The sequence below is a fragment of the Staurois parvus genome, unplaced genomic scaffold (genome assembly GCF_062004578.1).
Source record: "Staurois parvus isolate SC_StPar_1 unplaced genomic scaffold, SC_StPar_1.0 ptg000513l, whole genome shotgun sequence".
NCBI classification, from domain to species: Eukaryota; Metazoa; Chordata; class Amphibia; order Anura; family Ranidae; genus Staurois; species Staurois parvus.
The window spans coordinates 1,252,390-1,273,093 of NW_028318309.1; the positions used below are offsets into that span (position 1 = coordinate 1,252,390).

At 42.7% G+C, this 20,704-nt stretch overlaps 1 protein-coding gene across 4 annotated transcripts in view; it reads right to left on the reverse strand.

Moving 5' to 3' along the window:
* The window catches only part of WDR7 (WD repeat domain 7), a 591,021-nt gene that overhangs the window by 513,286 nt on the left and 57,031 nt on the right, over positions 1-20,704 (reverse strand). For all 4 annotated transcript variants that reach the window (XM_089690073.1, XM_089690072.1, XM_089690071.1 and 1 more), the window contains one exon: positions 3,446-3,587. In XM_089690073.1, the coding sequence (XP_089546199.1) occupies positions 3,446-3,587 (142 nt within the window). The remainder of the gene's footprint in view (positions 1-3,445; positions 3,588-20,704) is intronic.

A 20,704-nucleotide genomic window follows, 5' to 3' on the forward strand; every position in this document is an offset into this window, starting at 1 on the left:
ACATCACCCGAGTGACCCCGCCCCATGTGACATCAATGATGTCCCATGGGGTGGGGTCACATGCGTGATGTCCCCAGGTGTGAGGGGGCAACCCCTCCTTTTCTGACCTGCCGGGCTGCATGCTCAGATAAGGGTCTGGTATGGATTTTGGGAGTGACCCCCACGCCATTTTGTTTTTTTAATTTTACCTCAAAATCCATGCCAGACTTGAAGGGCTTGGTATGTATGGGAGGGGGGACCGCACGTCGTTTTTTCATTTATTATGGTGCCGATTTTTAAACGTAATTAACGCTTTTTTTTTTCCTACACTATAGCTCAGAAATTCAGCTGTCACTTTCCCCCAGCAAAAATGAAAGAAAGTTTCATTTTAGTTTCTTAAAAGAAACCAAGTTTCCATTAACTCCGGGTCAAGGGACAGCTAATTCTGTGAGCTATAGTAAAGAAAAAAAACCCCGGCAATTACATATAAAAATCGGCACTGACATACACTTCATAGTGTGAAAAAAATTCATAAAAAATTTGTAAACTGGGGCATTATTTTCAATGGATTTTAATTCATAAACCGAAAATTACGTTTGTAAACCGAGTTATTACTGTACACTGTTTTATTAATACTGTGGGGTTATTTGGGGATCTAATAGAAATAAACGTTTCTACTTAAAGGCTTTTTGAGCACCTTTATTTTTCTTCAATCAAACCTTCTGTAAAAATTAAGGTCTGCTTATTTTGTAAACTCCCCACCTAACAATGTAAAAAGGCACATACTTCAGCAGAATACCCAATCAGGAGAAAAGAAAAATAAATTTTGCTTGCACATGACTGGATGATGAAATCAGCAGAGCTTTACCACTTTTACTAAGCTCTGGGGAAAATGCAAAGTGCAACATCTATTTTCCTTTAGTAACTACATCCCCGTGCCTTTTCACCAGATTCAGAATCTTAAGCTTTCCCATGAAAAATGGCCCATGGATACATACAGAAAGCATCTGGAAAGCCAGGGTGGAAATGCGTAACTTACACCATTTTATATTTCTTTTTTATGTACTTTGTTTTTTTGCTTTTTTTTTATGTTCTGGGTGAAGTGTGAAAGTGCTGCAAGTTTCACCAGGTGTTCACTGTGGCAACTAGTGTACATTCATGTCTAGGCCTTTTGATTGTTTACAAGAGACAAAACATTTCCAGACCTCAGGTTGGACAAGTTGTTCTCTTTAAAGTGGTAGTAAAGCCACTTTTTATTTGTACCTATAGGTAAGCCTATAATAAGGCTTGCCTATAGGTACAGTAAATGTCTCCAAATCGTGCAACATTTGGTAGATATTTACTTTTGCACCAACCAGTGACTTTACGGTCGCATGCGCTCTGAAGGAATGGCATACCCATGCTGTTTCTTCAGAGTTCTGTGCCGCGGGAGTGACACCATCACGGCTTAGCCATTCATAGGTCTAAAGCCCATGACCCCAGAAGGAAGAGCGGGTGAAAATGTAAGTGTCGTGACCCGTGACCCGTGACAGCACGCCGCTGGAAGGCGGTTTCAGGTAATTCGGGGGGCCCATTTATTTGTTCTGTTTTGGTGTAGTTTATTACCGCTTTAACCATTTGCCCTCCAGAGGATTTACACCCCTTCCTGACCAGGCCATTTTTTGCTATACAGCGCTGCCAATATTTAAAAAGGGGTCAAAATTTTTACCAAGTATTTACAGACCTGTTAGTTTACCTTCTATACTTGGGAAGATATTGGAGAGTTTAATAAAAGACCACATAGAGGAGTTCTTGCTGGAAAAAAATATTTTAAGCAACAGACAGCATGGATTCATGAAAGACAGAAGTTGTCAAACAAATCTGATTTCTTTTTATGAAGGGGTGAGCAAATCTTTGGACAGAGGGGTGGCGGTGGAAGTGGTATACTTGGACAGAGGGGTGGCAGTAGACGTGGTATACTTGGACAGAGGGGTGGCGGTGGACGTGGTATACTTGGACAGAGGGGTGGCGGTGGACATGGTATACTTGGATTTTGCAAAAGCGTTTGACACAGTTCCCCACATGGTTAATGTGTAAGGTAAAGTCTATGGGCTTGGAAAAATCTGTATGTAAATGGGTAGAAAACTGGCTAAACAATCGTATTCAGAGAGTAGTGGTTAATGATTCATACTCTGAATGGTCTAGGGGTGTCAGTGGTGTACACCAAGGTTCAGTGTTGAGACCCTTACTTTTGAATATATTTATAAACTATATAGGGTCTGGAATTAAAAATACAATTTCAGTCTTTGTAGATGACACCAAGCTGTGCAGTGGAATAACGTCCTTACAGGATGTCCTCAACTTACAAGCCGACCTCAATGCTCTGTGTAATTGGGCAACTATGAGGGAAATGAGGTTTAATGTTGATAAATGTAAGGTTCTGCACTTGGGGGCTAATATGCATGCATCATACATACTAGGGGGGGGTACAACTGGGGGTCAATGGTGGAGAAGGATCTGTGAGTTCTAGTAGATCACAAGCTTAATAATGGCATGCAATGCCAAGCTGCAGGTTCTAAAGCGAGCAAAATCCTCTCTTGTATTAAAAGAGGTATAGACTCCAGAGAGAAAGATATAATTTCCCCCGGTACAAATCATTAGTAAGACCTCATCTGAAATATGCAGTTCAGTTTTGGGCACCAATTCACAAAAAGAACATTGGGGAACTGGAGGAAGTGCAGAGAAGGGCAACAAAACTGATACGAGGCATGGAGGAGATTAGCTATGAAGAGAGAATGGAGGAACTGAATTTATTTTCTCTTGAGAAGAGGAGATTAAGGGGGGATATGATCTCCATGTATAATGCATAAGGGGGGATATGATCTCCATGTATAATACATAAGGGGGGATATGATCTCCATGTATAATACATAAGGGGGGATATGATCTCCATGTATAATACATAAGGGGGGATATGATCTCCATGTATAATACATAAGGGGGGATATGATCTCCATGTATAATACATAAGGGGGGATATGATCTCCATGTATAATACATAAGGGGGGATATGATCTCCATGTATAAATACATCAGTGGTTCATATAGTGAACTCGGTGTAGAGTTATTCACCCTGAGGTCATCACAGAGGACAAAGGGGCACTCTTTACTTCTGGAGGAAAAGAAATGTAAACTACAGACAGGTCTCTCCCCAGTCAGCTTTTCCTGCCGATCCCCAGGTGTCGGTGGGGGAACCCGGTGATTAACATCCCTAGCCGCCTACGGCTATGTGGGTCAAGCGGCATGCACCCCCTACCCAGAAATGCAAATCACATACATACACACACATATACAGACACACGTGATTTTGCGCAGCCCTGCTGCTCTGTAGCGGTATTTCTGCTACAGGACGGTGGGCAAGCGGTTAAGTGATAACTTCCCTAAAAAACTGTCTGTGGAAATAAGAAAATATTTTGCTCAGTTTTACCTTCCATGTTTTCCTGTTCATTGAGGTCATCAGGTATGCTCCAGATACTGAGTCTCCCAGATGAATCCCCCTGGATTAGAAGTTTATGGAAGGATTCTCTACGTCCATAGAAAAACCTGGTCACTGGAGGGCAGATTAGTACCTGCAAACAAAAAAAGAGAATCGTCAGTGGGAAGTAATAACTGTAGGTGGTAAAGGGAGTTGTAGGGAATTATATTACACTCTTGTGACTTTTAGTTACACCTCTGAGGAAGAGAACGTCTATGCAATAGACTGTTAGAATTGGGACTAGTTGGCTATACTTCTGACTTCCATCTTAAGCTGGCCATACCCGGATCAGTTAAGGCCAGCAGGCTGATCGAAAAAACTGAATGGATTCCCCCATCCATACAAATGAGGTGCATGGGGGAATCCTCACACTGTGCTATTGTATTCTACCACTGGGACTCCCAGTCCCATTCAAGAGAAATCGAACATTAGATTGACTCCTCTCGAACAGGAACAAATGTGGATCTAACTGGTCCTACTAGACCGGCTGATTCTTCAATTCATCTATTCCCAACCTTATTTCCATCAACTTCTTTGTAATTGTCCTCTGATATTCAGATAACCTCCTCCTAAACTGAGAAAAGCAGTTCTGACACCAACCAAAGCCACAAGCCCTTATATGGACAATAGGAACAAACATTTGCCATTTACACCGAGATAGATATCATGATAATGTTCAAACTTCAAAATCAAGCACTTCCAGCTGCTGGAAAGGGTTACAACTACATGAAGAAACAAAACCTAAGGGGTTCAACAAGGAAACAGAAACAGAAGCAGATTTGAAACATAACACAGGTACTTATACTTGTAGCAGTTTTCTTATCTTGGATATTTATTTATTTCAGGTACTTATATAGCGCTGTCAATTTACACAGCGCTTTACATATATATCTTGTACATTCACATCAGTCCCTAACCCTCAAGGGGTGTACAATCTAAGGTCCCTAACTCACATTCATACATACACATACTAGGGACAATTTAGACAGGATCCAATTAACCTACCAGCATGTCTTTGGAGTGTGGGAGGAAACTGGAGTACCCAGTGGAAACCCACACAGGTACAGAGAGAACATGCAAACTCCAGGCAGGTAGTGCCGTGGTTGGGATTCGAACCAACGACATGCACAGATGTCAATGCAAATCGCACATGAAAAAGCTGATAATGGTGCAGAACATTTTTCAGAATCCGTGCAAGTCGGAGTTACACCGATTTGAATGGTTCCATAGTCATAAATAGGGTGCGACTTGTCATGTGATTTTGAACTGTCAGATTGCATGACAAATTGCATTGGTGTGAATGGGGGCTTAAAGAGAAACTGTCAGGTCCTGAACAATGTAGGGCAGCACAATGGCCAAATGCTTAGCACTCCCGCCTGACAGCACTAGGGTCATTGGTTCGAATCCCAACCACAGCACCACCTGCCTGGAGTTTGCATGTTCTCTCTGTACCTGCGTGGGTTTCCTCCGGGTACTCAGGTAGTTATCGCTTTACCTACCTTTGCCTTTACCTATGTCGGTTTCACTGGAATGTGCCTATAGGTCACCATTGATGGAAATGTTACATGTTTTTCTTTTTCTCTCTTCCCCCCATGTATTGCAGGGAGGTGTTTGTCTTTCAATAGGTTTTTATTAATTTTCAATGAAATACAAACAGTATAGGCACCTATTTTTATTGTTTACATAGCTGGAACTGCAAAGCGGGCCAGCATGAAGTAATCTATCAGGACTTCATTTTCTGACTAAAGTTCCACTTTAAAGAAGTTTGTGTCTTGGGCTCGTGCACACCAGCCTACTGCGATACACTTTTCAATGCTTCATTTTCAGGGGATATTTTCAAGTATCTAGTGCATGCATAATTAATCCAGTCCTTAGATGGTGGAAGCAGAAATTTGTTTTATTTTTTTCAGGCTTATTTTTGCCTTTGATTTCAACTCGTAATCCTAAAAGTATTACTTTCTGACCTAGGGTGACCCCCAGAGCTCACCCACTTTTACTGTATCTATGGAGGAATGTCACCCAAGGACAGTGTTATAGGAATAAAAACACACTTCTCTCTGTAGCACACAGAGGTGAACCAGTTAGGGCTGAAAACACCGCAGAACTTACAAGTTCACTAGATTTTTCAGCTTTTTTGTACACCTATAAATCACATACAAACTGGCAAGTGTAAAAATACACTACTGAAAATCCTTTCAATAATATATTTAACACACCAAAAGGGGGCAAATGGGAGAAGCTTATTGTTCACATACACAATAACCTGGATCCCTTAAAGTGTTACTACACCAAAGAACAGTAAAATCAGTCTGTATACTGTATGCAATAAAGCATGCTTGTTATACTCACGGTGACACCTAAGGGGGTACCCCTCTGCATTGTGTAAAAAGCTGTTTGATCCTGTCTTTTCTGATCTTTCCCTTCTACAGTCCCCAATCCATCTGCTGATAGTACAGAGCACTAGGAGACACTCTATACGTGCTCAGTTTGGTGTGCATTGCTAAAGGGTTTTTCGTTTTGTTTTTTTTTGGGGGGGGGTGCATGTGATCAGTACAGGGCCAATCAGTACTGTCCAGAGAGGGGGTCAGGGGGCATGCACCCTAACAGGACAGTCAGAGGAGAACGAATACTCCTCCTACAGGATTAAGCAGTCTTCAGCTGGACACTTACAGAAGTCACAAACTGCTATATACTGTTGATGAGAAAAGGTATTTAGCAGCTTATATTTACTAAAATAATTGCATTTCCATGTTGTGTGTATTGTGGGAAACCATATATAGTGAATGCAGGGTCCGGGGAGACCGGATATAGTGAATGCGGGGTCCGGGGAGACCGGATATAGTGAATGCGGGGTCCGGGGAGACCGGATATAGTGAATGCGGGGTCCGGGGAGACCGGATATAGTGAATGCGGGGTCCGGGGAGACCGGATATAGTGAATGCGGGGCCAGGGGAGACCGGATATAGTGAATGCGGGGCCGGGGGAGACCGGATATAGTGAATGCGGGGTCCGGGGAGACCGGATAAAGTGAATGCGGGGTCCGGGGAGACCGGATAAAGTGAATGCGGGGTCCTGGGGAGACCGGATATAGTGAATGCAGGGTCCGGGGAGACCGGATATAGTGAATGCGGGGTCCGGGGAGACCGGATATAGTGAATGCGGGGTCCGGGGAGACCGGATATAGTGAATGCGGGGTCCGGGGAGACCGGATATAGTGAATGCGGGGTCCGGGGAGACCGGATATAGTGAATGCGGGGTCCGGGGAGACCGGATATAGTGAATGCGGGGTCCGGGGAGACCGGATATAGTGAATGCAGGGTCCGGGGAGACCGGATATAGTGAATGCGGGGTCCGGGGAGACCGGATATAGTGAATGCAGGGTCCGGGGAGACCGGATATAGTGAATGCAGGGTCCGGGGAGACCGGATATAGTGAATGCAGGGTCCGGGGAGACCGGATATAGTGAATGCAGGGTCCGGGGAGACCGGATATAGTGAATGCAGGGTCCGGGGAGACCGGATATAGTGAATGCAGGGTCCGGGGAGACCGGATATAGTGAATGCAGGGTCCGGGGAGACCGGATATAGTGAATGCAGGGTCCGGGGAGACCGGATATAGTGAATGCAGGGTCCGGGGAGACCGGATATAGTGAATGCAGGGTCCGGGGAGACCGGATATAGTGAATGCAGGGTCCGGGGAGACCGGATATAGTGAATGCAGGGTCCGGGGAGAGCGGATATAGTGAATGCAGGGTCCGGGGAGACCGGATATAGTGAATGCAGGATCCTGGGCTTAGTAACACAATAAGCCTCATGCACATGGATGCCAAAATAGCCATATTTAGATCCGTATGGCATTTTTTTTTTTTTACAGATCTAAATGTAGCTCTATTAAATCCAAAGTGTCCATGCGCATTTAGTTCCATTTGCTACAGTGTCCAGCAAGGTAAAACTGAACTCCATGTCCAGCATTCAAGTAAGAATATTTTGGTGGCTTTTACACACATATATGCCTAAACACAAATATTTTTATTTATTACAGGAACTTACTGTATCATCAATGTATGCAGTACTTTACATATATATTATACAGTCACAACAGTCCTTGTCCTCAAGGACCTTACAATCTAAGGTCCCTACCATACACATACTAGGGCCAATTTAGACAAGAGCCAATTAACCTACCAGCATGTCTTTGGAGTGTGGGAGGAAACTGGAGTACCCAGAGGAAATCCACACAGGCACAGGGAGAACATGCAAACGCCAGGCAAATAGTGCTGTGGATGGGATTTGAACCAATGACCCTAGTGCTGCAAGGTGGAACTGCTGACCAGTTAACCACTGTGCTGCCCCACAAACAAATGGGAATACAAGTAAAGTCACTATAGTGGCTAGGATAAATGCATATTTTTACCACTAGAATGAATTTACGTGTGTACGCTTCTCAACGCTGTAAGAGATTAAAACATGAATACTTTATTTATTTATTTTTTAAAGCTGGATCTGCCAGCTTCTGCATATATACAGTATATGCGTAATTTATTATATCCCTGTGCATGAACCCTTAAGCTCATGCCAAAAATATGTGTTAAAAAAAAAAGAAGAAGAAACAAATGCACGTTAGTAGATGCATTTATCAAAAGTCTAGGGTAAATTAGCCCCTAAATCAGTAGATAAACCATAACAGAAACCCCCCAGATGAGCATTTCCAATGTCTACACAGATGCTGTCTTACTGCCCCCTCCAGGTCACAGCAAGCACTTCATGTGTGGTGTTTCACTGTTTACTTATGTCATTGGTAGAGAGCAACTGCTCACGCCAATTATGTTTCCGACTAGAATTTTGTTTAGGAACAATACGATGATTGCAGAAATTTGCAAATAGTCACATCAGTATCTCAAGAGACAATGTGGAGATGGAAAGAACGATGTAATGCACCCGGTGAAAACAGATAATAACTGTACGTTGTTTAAACAAAGCAATCACAAAAACAAAGAGCAGGTGGGGTTTGGATGGGACATAATTACACAATTTCGTCTCAAATTGGCAGCAGTCAAAATTGCCTGCCGGCAACTGCGACTGCCTGGTGGTGGAATGTATACATGAAATGATTAATCAATGGCGAGGATTTGTCACACAACAACAGAAATGGTAGGAGATGGGGTAGAAAGCCCACCTACGTCAGTAGATGTACTGCTACAGGATGAGCCTCAGGAAGAAGAAGCAGATGATCACATTGAAAGCTGAATTTGCTCCTAAAAGCTTCACTACAATCAGCTACATAAAAAAAAAAAAGAAAACTGAAAAGATGGTCAAACCAAACCTCTGCAGAGGGGGGGCCACATAATCATGCACACAAGTTTCACCACAACTCTTTACTCTGATCACTTTAATTTTCCAGTCACAAAAAAAATACATCTCTAAACTTTTTGTGGGCTTGCGTCAATGGAGAAATTCAGCATGCTTTCAGGCAATTCTATCTTGAACTTGAGATCAGTTTGAAATGCTTCAGAGTTCTATTTATTTATTTCAGGTACTTATATAGCGCCGTCAATTTACGCAGCACTTTACATATATATTGTACATTCACATCAGTCCCTAACCCTCAAGGGGTTCACAATCTAAGGTCCCCACCAGGGGCGGCCTGACCATTAGGGTACTAAGGAACTGCCCGAGGGCCCGGGGTCAGTAGGGGGCCCCATGAGATGCCCCTGGTACCTTTCATAGGCTTTTTTGGGTGTAGTTTGAGTGTGGGCAAGGACACAGGGGCCCCATGAGTTGTCAGTCCACCCCTGGTCCCCACATTCATACATACACATACTAGTGACAATTTAGACAGGAGCCAATTCACCTACCAGCATGTCTTTTTATCTAATGCAGCCCATAGATGATGCAGTTTTCTTTTCTTCCACAACGGGTGGAAAGAAAGAAAATTGCTAGAATCCCCCTGTCAACACAGTCCGTGTTATTTATTTATTTCAGGTACTTCTATAGCGCCATCAATTTATGCAGCTCTTTACATATATATATTGTACATTCACATCAGTCCCTGACCCTCAAGGGGTGTACAATCTAAGCTCCCTAATTCACATTCATACATACTAGGGCCAATTTAGACAGGATCCAATTAATCTACCAGCATGTCTTTGGAGTGTGGGAGGAAACCGGAGTACCAGGAGGAAACCCACACAGGCACAGGGAGAACATGCAAACTCCAGGCAGGTGGTGACTTGGTTGGGCTTTGAACCAAGTGCTAACCATTTAGCCACTGTGCTGCCCAGTGTTGATGGGGGAACCACTGACGCAGCACTGTGTTCCATCAGTGGGGAGCATTACCTGGCGGAAAAATACGATTTCTGCTGGCGGCTATAGCCATCAGAAATGATCACAGCAAAAAAAAACCCAACAGGCTGGTTGCACTGAAGTCAATCGACTTCAGTACAACCAGCCTGCACATAGTTAGATCGAATCTCAGCTGGTCCCTGCTGAGCCAGCCAAGCTTTCATCCATCTATGGCCAGCTGTATGGTCTTCTCAGATGCTTCTGATCTCCTTTTACCCTGGATCAATCTATTGCAAGTAGATTTTGCAATCCCGTTGGTCTTGTGTGGAAAGAAAAGCAGCTGTGAATCTAACAACAAAAGCTCCTGTATACAGAACCATTAAAGCCCATCGCTGGGCAAATAAAAAGCTATCCCTTTGCTGCAGAACTGCACCCGCACTGCAAGGGTTAATTGCTTGTTTAAGTCTAGACGAACAGTAAGAGAATTACTTGACTGATTCTCAGCTCCTCCCTGCAGTGTTTGCACCACCACGCTGCACTGGTTTAGGATCCTAATGTCATCAAGACCAGAGCAGGGTCCTTAGCCCTGCACTACACAAAAGGCTGCCAAGGGACAGTCCACCACCAGATCGCAGGGGAATGCCCTGTGGGGTGGGGGGGGGAGGCGGGGGAAGAGGAGGATCAAATAACCAAAACGATTTCTCCTCTCCCCTAGGCAAAATGAGTTATTAACCTTGCGTGTCTGTGAGATGAAGCACATGACATAATATGCCTCATCTTCCGCATATTTCTTATGGTATTAACTATTATTTATTTTAGGTATTTATATAGAGCCATCAATTTACGCAGCGCTTTACATATATATTATACATTCACATCAGTCCCCGCCCCCGAGGGGCGTACAATCTAAGGTCCCTAACTCACATTCATACATACACATACTAGGGCCAATTTAGACAGGAGCCAATGAACCTACCAGCATGTCTTTGGAGTGTGGAAGGAAAGCGGAGTACCCGGAGGAAACCCACACAGGTACAGGGAGAACATGCAAACTCCAGACAGGTGGAGCCGTGGCTGGGATTCGAACCAACGACACTAGTACTGCCAGGCGGAAGTGCGAACCATTTAACTACATCTGTTATAGAGGAAAAAAAATCCTTCACCTGAGATCTTGAAAGACCTCGAAAAGAAGTTTTTCTTTTTTTTACCAGCAAATGAGTGTCATTTTATACAGTGCATGCGTGAGATGAGGCGTATGATGCCATATGATTCATCACACGCATGCGCAGTGTGACAATACTACAAGATCTTGCAAGGGGGCATCAGTGCTGTCGGAGCTGCATCACCATTACCTTCAGGGAAACCAGGAAGTGAAAACAATAAAATAGAAGTAAAAGCAAAAAAAAAAATTAAAAGTAACCAGTGTTAGAGATCAAGTCAGCATGCAGAGATGCAATCTCTTTAATATTTTTGAGGGGTTGTGATATGTGTAATGTTGAAGCATTTTCCCCCATGTGATCCTATCCTTTATGGCAGCTACAGCAATCCAAGAAAATAAAGTCCAGGACACTCAGGGAATATCATTCTTCTTTATTTAGTGATACATTTGAAAGGCTAAAAACACAATGTGTGCACACTAGTATTTTTATAAGCTCAAAAAACGTTAGAAGAAAAGCACTGGATGAAAAACATGTTTTTGTGCCAACCTGTATTAGTGTTTCAGTAGCGTGAGTGTTTTTACAATACATGAAGAAAAACAAAAACTGAAAATAGCTTTTAGGAGTGTTTTAGTAGCATTTAGAAGCATTGAGGCTAGGTTCACATCTGTGCGGGTGGTGCCGCTGCGGATCCGCACCACCCGCACAGAGGAATGAGGACCCGTGGGCGGGTGCTATTAATTCTAATGGTACGCCATCTGCACTGGAAATCGCAACCGTACTGGGAACTGAGCTTCCCGTGCAGACTGCAGGCTGCGGGCCTGCGCAAAATGCGGCCCACAGGAATGCGGATACGTGAACCAGGGGTTAGGAACCTTTTGCGTTTTTTTCTGCTGGAAAAACACTACAAAAACTCTACAAAAACTATTTTTTTTTCTACTAGAAGCTGAAGCTCAAAAAATGCTAATAGCCTAAAAACATGTGCATGGACACAAGTTAAGAAACTCTTGTCAGATGGATTTGTTTTATCCTTTTGAATTTATGCCTAAATAAAGAAGACTGATATGCCATGGATGTCCTGGACTTTATTTTCTTGGACTACTGTATTTGACTACTTAACTACTAGGAGAACCCCAACTCACTGCTGTGAGGTCAGAAATGTGGAAACTCCAAGGGCAATCTCTTCAATATGCAATAATCTGAGCTCCCTCCAGAGCCAGTGGCCATACATCTTTTTACACATCCAGTGGCCACACATCTATTTACACATCCAGTGGCCACACATCTTTTTGCACATCCAGTGGCCACACATCTTTTTACACATCCAGTGGCCACACATCTTTTTACACATCCAGTGGCCACACATCTATTTACACATCCAGTGGCCACACATCTATTTACACATCCAGTGGCCACGCATCTTTTTACACATCCAGTGGCCACGCATCTTTTTACACATCCAGTGGCCACGCATCTTTTTACACATCCACTGGCCATACATCTATTTACACATCCAGTGGCCACACATCTATTTACACATCCAGTGGCCACGCATCTTTTTACACATCTAGTGGCCACACATCTATTTACACATCCAGTGGCCACACATCTTTTTACACATCTAGTGGCCACACATCTATTTTCTTGCATAGACCCTATAAAGTATAAAGGAAAAAAATCTATCCAATAAAATGTTTATAGAAAAATATTGTGGATTTGATTGAATCAAGGACAACCAACCTGTGTGCGGTTGCTGAGATGTCACATGACGACTCTCATATGCAGCAGAGTACCAGTACTAGTGCCGCTCTACCAGTTGGTGAACTGGCGAGCACCAGCGGCCTAGTATATCCTGGTCTTTCACATACCAGCACTGCAGTATCAGTTGGTAACGTGGCAAGTCCCATAAGTGCAGTACAAGCTGGTGCGGTGGAGAGCACTAGTATCCCGCAGCCACCAAGAATTCACACACAGGCCCGTAGAGCGCCTAGTATCCTTCTGGATGTACTTGCAAATCCTGATTGGCAGCCCACAAATTCTGCAGCACCTGTACTTCCCAACCCGGAATTCAGGTGGAAACAGCAAATTTAACTACTCCACTTGATTTTTTTGGAGCTGTTTTTCATGGAAGATCTGTATGCATTGATTGTGGATCAAAGCAATTTATATGCACAACAGTTTATCGCCGCCAACCCAAATTCAAACCTTGCCAGACCATTCATGTGGAAACCCATAACACAACATGTGCATTACTTAAAAAAAAAAAAAGAAGAATTGCGGTTGTATTGGTCCACAGACCAAATTTATCATATGCCCGTGTTCTCTGCTGCCATGGCCAGGTATAGATATGAGAGTATAATGCGTTTTATGTATTTCAAGAACAATACACTCAATACAAATATTTGCAGATGTCTATACTCGCCAGCAAAACATCTGTGTTGAGTCCCTTAGTATTTCTGGCCGCCTTGTATTCCAACAATTTCTCCCCAGCAAGCGTGCCAGATATGGGGTCAAGATGTAGAAGACATGTGACAGGGCAACAGGCTATACTTATAAGTTTCAGATTTATGAGGTAAAAGATAGTCAGGTGGAGCCCCCTGGATGCCCAGACTACATGGGGAGCAGTGGCAAGATAGTTTGGGACTTGGTGTCATCCTTTTTCTATATGGGGTACAACTTATATGTGGACAATTTTTATTGAAGCGTGCCACTATTTAGACATAGGGGTGTGCAATTTCTATTACCTGACGCCTGGGACATATAGTTCCGGGCAGGTAGTTTTTTTTTGCCTTCAGCCCTGCTGCAGGCAAGCAGCAGGGCTCATCTGTCACGTGGAAGCATTTGGGCGGCAGTGCTGACGCACGATTGCTTCCACACAGCCCACAGTGTTAGCCGCCACCCCCCTGCCCGCTATATGTCCCAGGCTCTGCTTGCCCATCTGCGAACCCGAGACTGGCTCAGTGTACGCCGGAGGGATGTGGTATGGGGGAGGAAGGAGACCGGACACATACACTCCCCTCCCCTTCTCCTGATCCAGAAAAGATGCAATGCCAGGTCCCAGTTTGACATATTCCCAGTAATTGAGGCCGGGAAAGAATATAATGCGGTGCAATGTGCACCGCATTACATTCAGTGAAGCACAGGGGAGACATCCTGGGTTTAAAAGACCCTGGATATCTAAAAAAAAAGAGAACCTGTCACCAAAAAAACATCATAGGGGATTTTTTGTCTACTTTTTTTTAAGGGAAGTATTTTTTTAACTGTAAGTTACACCCAAGCATGTAACCCCCCTCAAATTTTTCAAGGCCCCCCCACATATGTACGCATGCACAAACGTAAAAGCACATGCTCGGGCGCCTACACATGAAAACGTCAATTACGATACACGTTACATATCGCCGCACACGCCAGAATAAGAGCAATAATTCTAGCACCAGACCTTCTCCATAACACTGTACTGATAACCTATAAGGGGTTTTAAAAGCGTTACCTATAGAAAATACAGTGTACTAACGTTTGTTGCCATTTCATGAGTGCACGCAAATTTCAGGTTTACTCGATGCAACCTCATCTTTTATATTTTACAAAAAATTTGATAATTTATTGCTTTTTGTGCCCTAAAATTAACAAGTGTATTTTCTTACTGAAATTTAGCATTTCCTAGACCTTTGTGATAATATCATGTGACATAAAAAATTGGAACTACCGCTATTTTATCCTCTAGGATCTCTGATTTCAGAAAATATACAATGTTTAGTGGTTTTCTGCAATCTTCAGGCCTTAAATGATTTTTTAAACATGTGCAAATAATGCAAAAACAGCTCTGGCAGTGAAATGGATAAAGGATAAGCCGGACACACCCCTTTCCTGAGGAACAGCCAATCCGTGCTCATTACACTGGAAAGTCTCTCTCCTACCGACTAGTCCCCGGGTGCGGTGTTGGAGAGAGGCAGGGAGGAGAGGAGGAGATAAAAAGCGCAATGTTAAAAATATTAAACATTTATGTAGCCATAAAGCCCCTTTTGTTTTTAACCTTCCTGGCGGTATTTCCGAGTGTAGCTCGGGGTAAAGTTTCAGCACCACAAGCGGTAACCCCGGGCTACACTCGGGAATACCCCTCAGCGTTGCTCCGGGATCCCTTCTGCACTTACCTTGTCCTGCACTCCCGCGATGTCCCCCCCTGCAGTGTCCCCGGCCATCTCCTCCGGCCAATGCCGGCATCCGCCTTCCGGGTTCCGTTCCCTGCAAGCGTCGGGACGTAACCGGCGGGAAATGTAAAAATTTTAAAAAGTGACATTCACGAATACACTAAAATCACATAGTAAAACATTACTGTATCAAACCATTTCACATACATTTTGTCCCGAGTGCTTTGTACGGCGCCCTGCCTGCATTTTTACTGTTCTTTCTGCCTGGAAACTAAGAAACGTCCATGGCGTCCAAAAAGCATCCCTTTAGGTCAAAAGAGGTTTTACACCAGCTAGAGAACAACGATAGTAAATCAGAACCACTTGCAGAATTGAGTAATAATGATTCGAGGGGAAATTCATCATCAGACACTGAAAACGATTTTGCGACTAAGATCAGGGATGTGCAAACTTGGCGCTCTATTTCAAATTTCAGCGCTTTTGGTTTGATTATATTATTGAATGAAATTTATTATTATTATTTTTTTATGATTTCATGTTTCAAAGTGTAACATACCCGGGATGTTTACTAGACTCTTGTTTGGACAGATTTAAGTGAGTTATTCCTAAGAAATACAGGCCTACAGAAGCACAGAAATACTGACCTAATCATACAGCTAGGGAGGTTAAGAGTCCCAGACATTACTGAACGCAGATTTAAAAACACTGTTTTGGTTAAAATTTATGTTATTTTTTTTTCATCAGGACAAGTAGATTGTCATGAAGGACAAGTAGATTGGGACACCATGTTAGCCCCTGGACAAGTAGTTTTTTAAAAAATTTCTATGCCCCTGAGACATTTGTACAATCTTAGAATTGGCGCACATGCACTGTGCAACCTAATCGCCAGGGCTTCCCCCAACGGTTTGTAAATACCCATCTTAGAAAGGGGGAAAAAGCCTGCTTGAGAAATGATGAATTTCTCACAGTGAAGTGGAAGGACAAATGGGATGTATTCGTCCTGTCTTCCATTCACGCAGACAGGACCATCCAAATTGCCACGGCAGCTGGTGTTGTTGAGAAGCCCCTCTGTGTCCATGACTATAACCTTAACATGGGAGGGATGGACTTAAAACGACCAGATGATGAAGCCGTATTTAGTTTCCCGAAAAGCCAGACGCTGGTACAAAAAAAAAGTGTCTGTTTATTTATTTTAATTGACTCTACATAATGCTTTTGTGCTTTGCAGAGCAACTGGATGAAGTGGATCCTTCCTAAAACTCCAGGAAGAGATCATCACGGCCCTTTTGTATTCAGGTGCTGTGGCCCAAACTGCCAACACAGATGCAGTTAACCAGCTGCATGAGAGGCATTTTCCAAATGCCATTCCTTGTACCCCAACCCAAAGGACACCCAAAAAAAAAAAAAAAAAAGATGTTGTGTCTGTAGCAGACATGGAATTAGGCATGACACCTGCTTTTTTTTGTCCCTCCTGTCCTGGCCAACCTGGTCTCTGCCTCTAAGACTTCTTTCGTCACTACCACGCACTAGTGGAGTATTAGTATAGGGTACAGCACAGCACAGTTCAGGGCACATATTTGCACAAGGTCCCAAAAGATGTTAGGTAGTCAGGAAACTGACTATCGCATTTTGAGAGACCCTACAGTCTGGTTAAGTGCAAGTTACAAAAAACAAAAGGTAAAAATAAAATAAATAAAAAGTACAAAAAAAATTAACATTTTAAAAAACAAAAATAGTTGTAGTTTTTTTTGTTGTCGAGTTACTGTTCTACGGTTACAATTTTACGATTTTATTGTTAACCACTGCGGTTTTCTTTGCAGGAATGCCATTCAGCTGCAGCACCAACCTGTTTATTCTGACAGGAACTTGCTCTCAGAATATACATAAGTCAGTGTGGGCAGCACTGTTGGATGAGATTTTTCATCCGCAGTTCAAAAAAAAAGAGCAGATATGCCGAAGCATGGGGGCCTGGGGTTGGCCAGTGGGTGGATGGCCCCTATGCTTCAGCATATATATTTTATAATATTTTTGGGCACATATTTTTCAATAAAAAGTTGTTTTATTGATTTTCTGTTTTATTGTTAACCATTTCTGTTTTCTCTGCAGGAATGCCATTCAGCTGTAGTACCAACTTGTTTATTCTAACAGCAACGGGGGGGGGGGGGTCTTACTCTCAGAATGTACATGAGTAGGTGTGCAGCGCTGCTGGATGAGGTTTTTTATCCACAGTTAAATGGGGGCCTGGGGTGGCCAGTGGGTGGATGGTCCCTATGCTTTGGTATATATTTAAAAATAAAAAAACATTTTTGGCAGAGATTTCTTCATCCACGTCGACCAATGTGAATAAAGGAATCTGTTTTTTTTTTTTTTCATTTAGCCCATAGGCTGAATGACAAAAAAAAAAAAAAAAAGTACATTTCATGTGTGCCCACCATTAGATGTATGTGGATGCAGGGCGGTATATTCTAATGGAGGGCATTAGAGCATATACATCCAACAAGGACCAGCAACGTACTGGTACATCACTGGACTTTGAGTGGTTATACCAGGATGATATCTGCAGCTGCAGGCATCATCCTGGTAGTTTTTTTTCAGACGAAGATACGGAAGCAATCATAGCGGACAATTAGCTGCAGGATTGCTTTTACAAGCAGCGGGAGAAGATGCCTCCCCTCCCCCCACTGCCTTCCATGGCCTTCTCAGGCAGTCCCATGCCATTGGGGGAACCTGAGAATGCAGCTGGTGTTTCTGCCAGCTGACCATAGAGCTGACTGGAATAGCAGCAATCATCTCTATAGTCTAAGAAATCGGAAGCTACGAGCATTTTTATCACTTCCGTTTTCGCAGGACATAAACAGCTCCAATTGTAAATTGGGAAAGCATCTGATCACACCGATCTTCGTGAGAATATATGTCAATGCCCATTGAAGTTACAGGGGATACTTGCATTCCCTGCGTTCGCATTAAAATTGATTAAAAAAAAAAAAGCACCCTCCCATCCCCCCGCGTCCTCGAGCATTGACCCTGTGCCAGGTATGTAAACAGTGGTTGCACCACGCATGTGAAGTATCGCTGCGAACGTCAGATCAAGGGCAGTAATTTTAGCACTAGCCCCCCTCTATAAATCTAAAATGGTAGCTTGTAAAGGTTTTTAAAGCATTGCCTATGGAAATTAAAATGTATGCAGTTTGTCGCCATTGCACGGAGCGTGCACAGTTTTAAAGCATGTCATGTTTGGTATCTATTTACTCTGCATCTTTTATAATATACCAAATAATTGGCCAATATATTGTGTTTTTGTGCATTAAAATAATTTGGCAGTTTAGCCAAGTAAAGGACCTCAAAATCTAATAAGCACCTTCAGGCTTTTAAAAGGGCTTTATTTCCTCATTACACTTCCTGACTACCTATCACAGTTTCGGAAGCTCTGAAATGCAAGGATAGCACCAAACCCACCAAAATTACCCCTTTTTGGAAAGTAGACACCCCAAGGAATTAGATAAGAAGCATGGTGAGTATTTTGCAAATCTCGTTTGTTGCCACAAGTTTTTGAAAAATGAAGAAAAAAAAAAACATTTTTCTTTTTCAAAACCTTGTGAGAAAAAATGAGATCTGCAAAATACTCCCCATGACTCGTTTTTAAATTCTTTGAGGTGTCTACTTTCCAAAAAGGGGTCATTTGGGGGGTTTACAGCTATCCCGGCATTTCAGAGCCTCAGAAACTGTGACAGGTAGTAGTGAGAAAGTGAAATGAGGAAGTTACGCACCTTCAGGCTTTCAAAGTGGTCATTGGATTTCAGGCTCCTGTATGTGGCTAGGCTCCCAAAAAGTCTCACACATGTGGTATTACCATACTTGGTAGAAGTAACAGAATGTATTCTGGAGTGTAATTCCACATATACCCATGGCTCGTGTGAGCAATATATAAATTTAAGTGACAACTATGTGTAATAAAAAATAAAATTTTATATATAATATATATATATATATATATATATATATAGATAGATATAAAATTATGGTCATTTTGGGGTGTTTGTACTATCCTGGTATTTTAGCACCTCAAGCAATGTGACAGGCAGTCAGAAAGTAAAAGCTGTGTAAATTCCATTATCTATGCCAAAGTTTGTACATGTTGTAACTTTCACACAAAACAATTAATATGCATTTACTGGGATTTTTTTAACCAAAGACATGTAGCAAAATACATTTTGTCTTAAATGTATGATGAAATTTGAGTTTTTTGGGATATTGTTTATTACAGAAATGAGAAAATATAGTTTTTTCCCCAAATTTTCTGTATTTTTTTGTCTATAGCGCAAGAAAAAAAAAAAAAAAAGACCCAGAGGTGATCAAATACCACCAAAAGAAAGCTCTATTTGTGTGAAGAAAAAAAAAGGAAATAAATTTCATTTATGTACAGCATTGCATGACCACGCAATTGTCAGTTAATCCAGAGCAACGCTGTATAGCAAAAAAATGGCATAAATTGCAGTATCTATACCATAGTTTGTAGACACCATAACTTCACATAAAACAATCAATATACACTTATTGGGATTTTTTTTTTACCAAAGACATGTAGCAGAATACATTTTGGCCTAAATTTATGACTGAGTTTACTATATATTTTTTATAGCCAAAAGTAAAAAAAAAATTGTGTTTTTTCTTGTAAATTTTCGGTCTTTGTTTTGTTTATAGCATAAAAAATAAAAAGCGCACAGGTGATCAAATACCATCGACAAAAAACTCTATTTGTGTGAAAGAAAGGACATAAATTTCGTTTGGGTACAGCATTGCATGACCACGCAATTACCAGTTGAAATAGTGCAGCGCCGAATAGCAAAAAAAGGCCTGGTCAGGAAGGGGGGGGGGTAAATCTTCTGGAGGGCAAGTGGTTAAGGACATTTTGGAGTCATTATCTAGAATTGTGCTAAACACATAAAACGTAAAATCTTCAAAATAAATCTTGGAAATTCACCTTTAGACTTGGTTCACATCTGTGCGGGTGGTGCCACTGTGGGACCCAGACAAATACCTGCAGCCTCACCACCCACACAGAGGAATGCGGGACCCACAGGCAGGTGCCATTAATTCTAATGGCACGTTGCCCACACTGGAAATCACAATCTTACCGGGAACCTTGATTCCTGTAAGGAATGCGATTTCCCAGGTAGTGCACGGACTTCTTCCCTGCGTGTCTTGGGGCACGGGTGTCCATTCAAATGAATGGGCTCTTGTGTTGGCGAAAATTGGGGCCCGCACAGCCGCACATATGTGAAACAGGGGTTAACCTTACCTAGACAGAACAAACATTCATACTCTCCTTTAAGGCTGGACCATCATGGATGCTGCAGTTGTTCCCCACCAGCTCGAATACCGAGAACTGAGAGATCATATGACCGCTAATCACTTAGTTATTGGTCTGCTCTGAGAGGAGAGTGTGGACTGTCAGCCACTCTCTGCTCTGCAGCGCTCACTGGAGCAGAGAGTGGAGGAAACAGCTGGCTCGGGCTCTCAGCAGCAGGCTGAGCAAGCTGCCGGTCAGTATCTGGGTACAGCCCAACATTATTGTCGAGACCATTCCAGAGCCTGGAGCTCTTTGCTGATTCTGGGTCAAAGGAG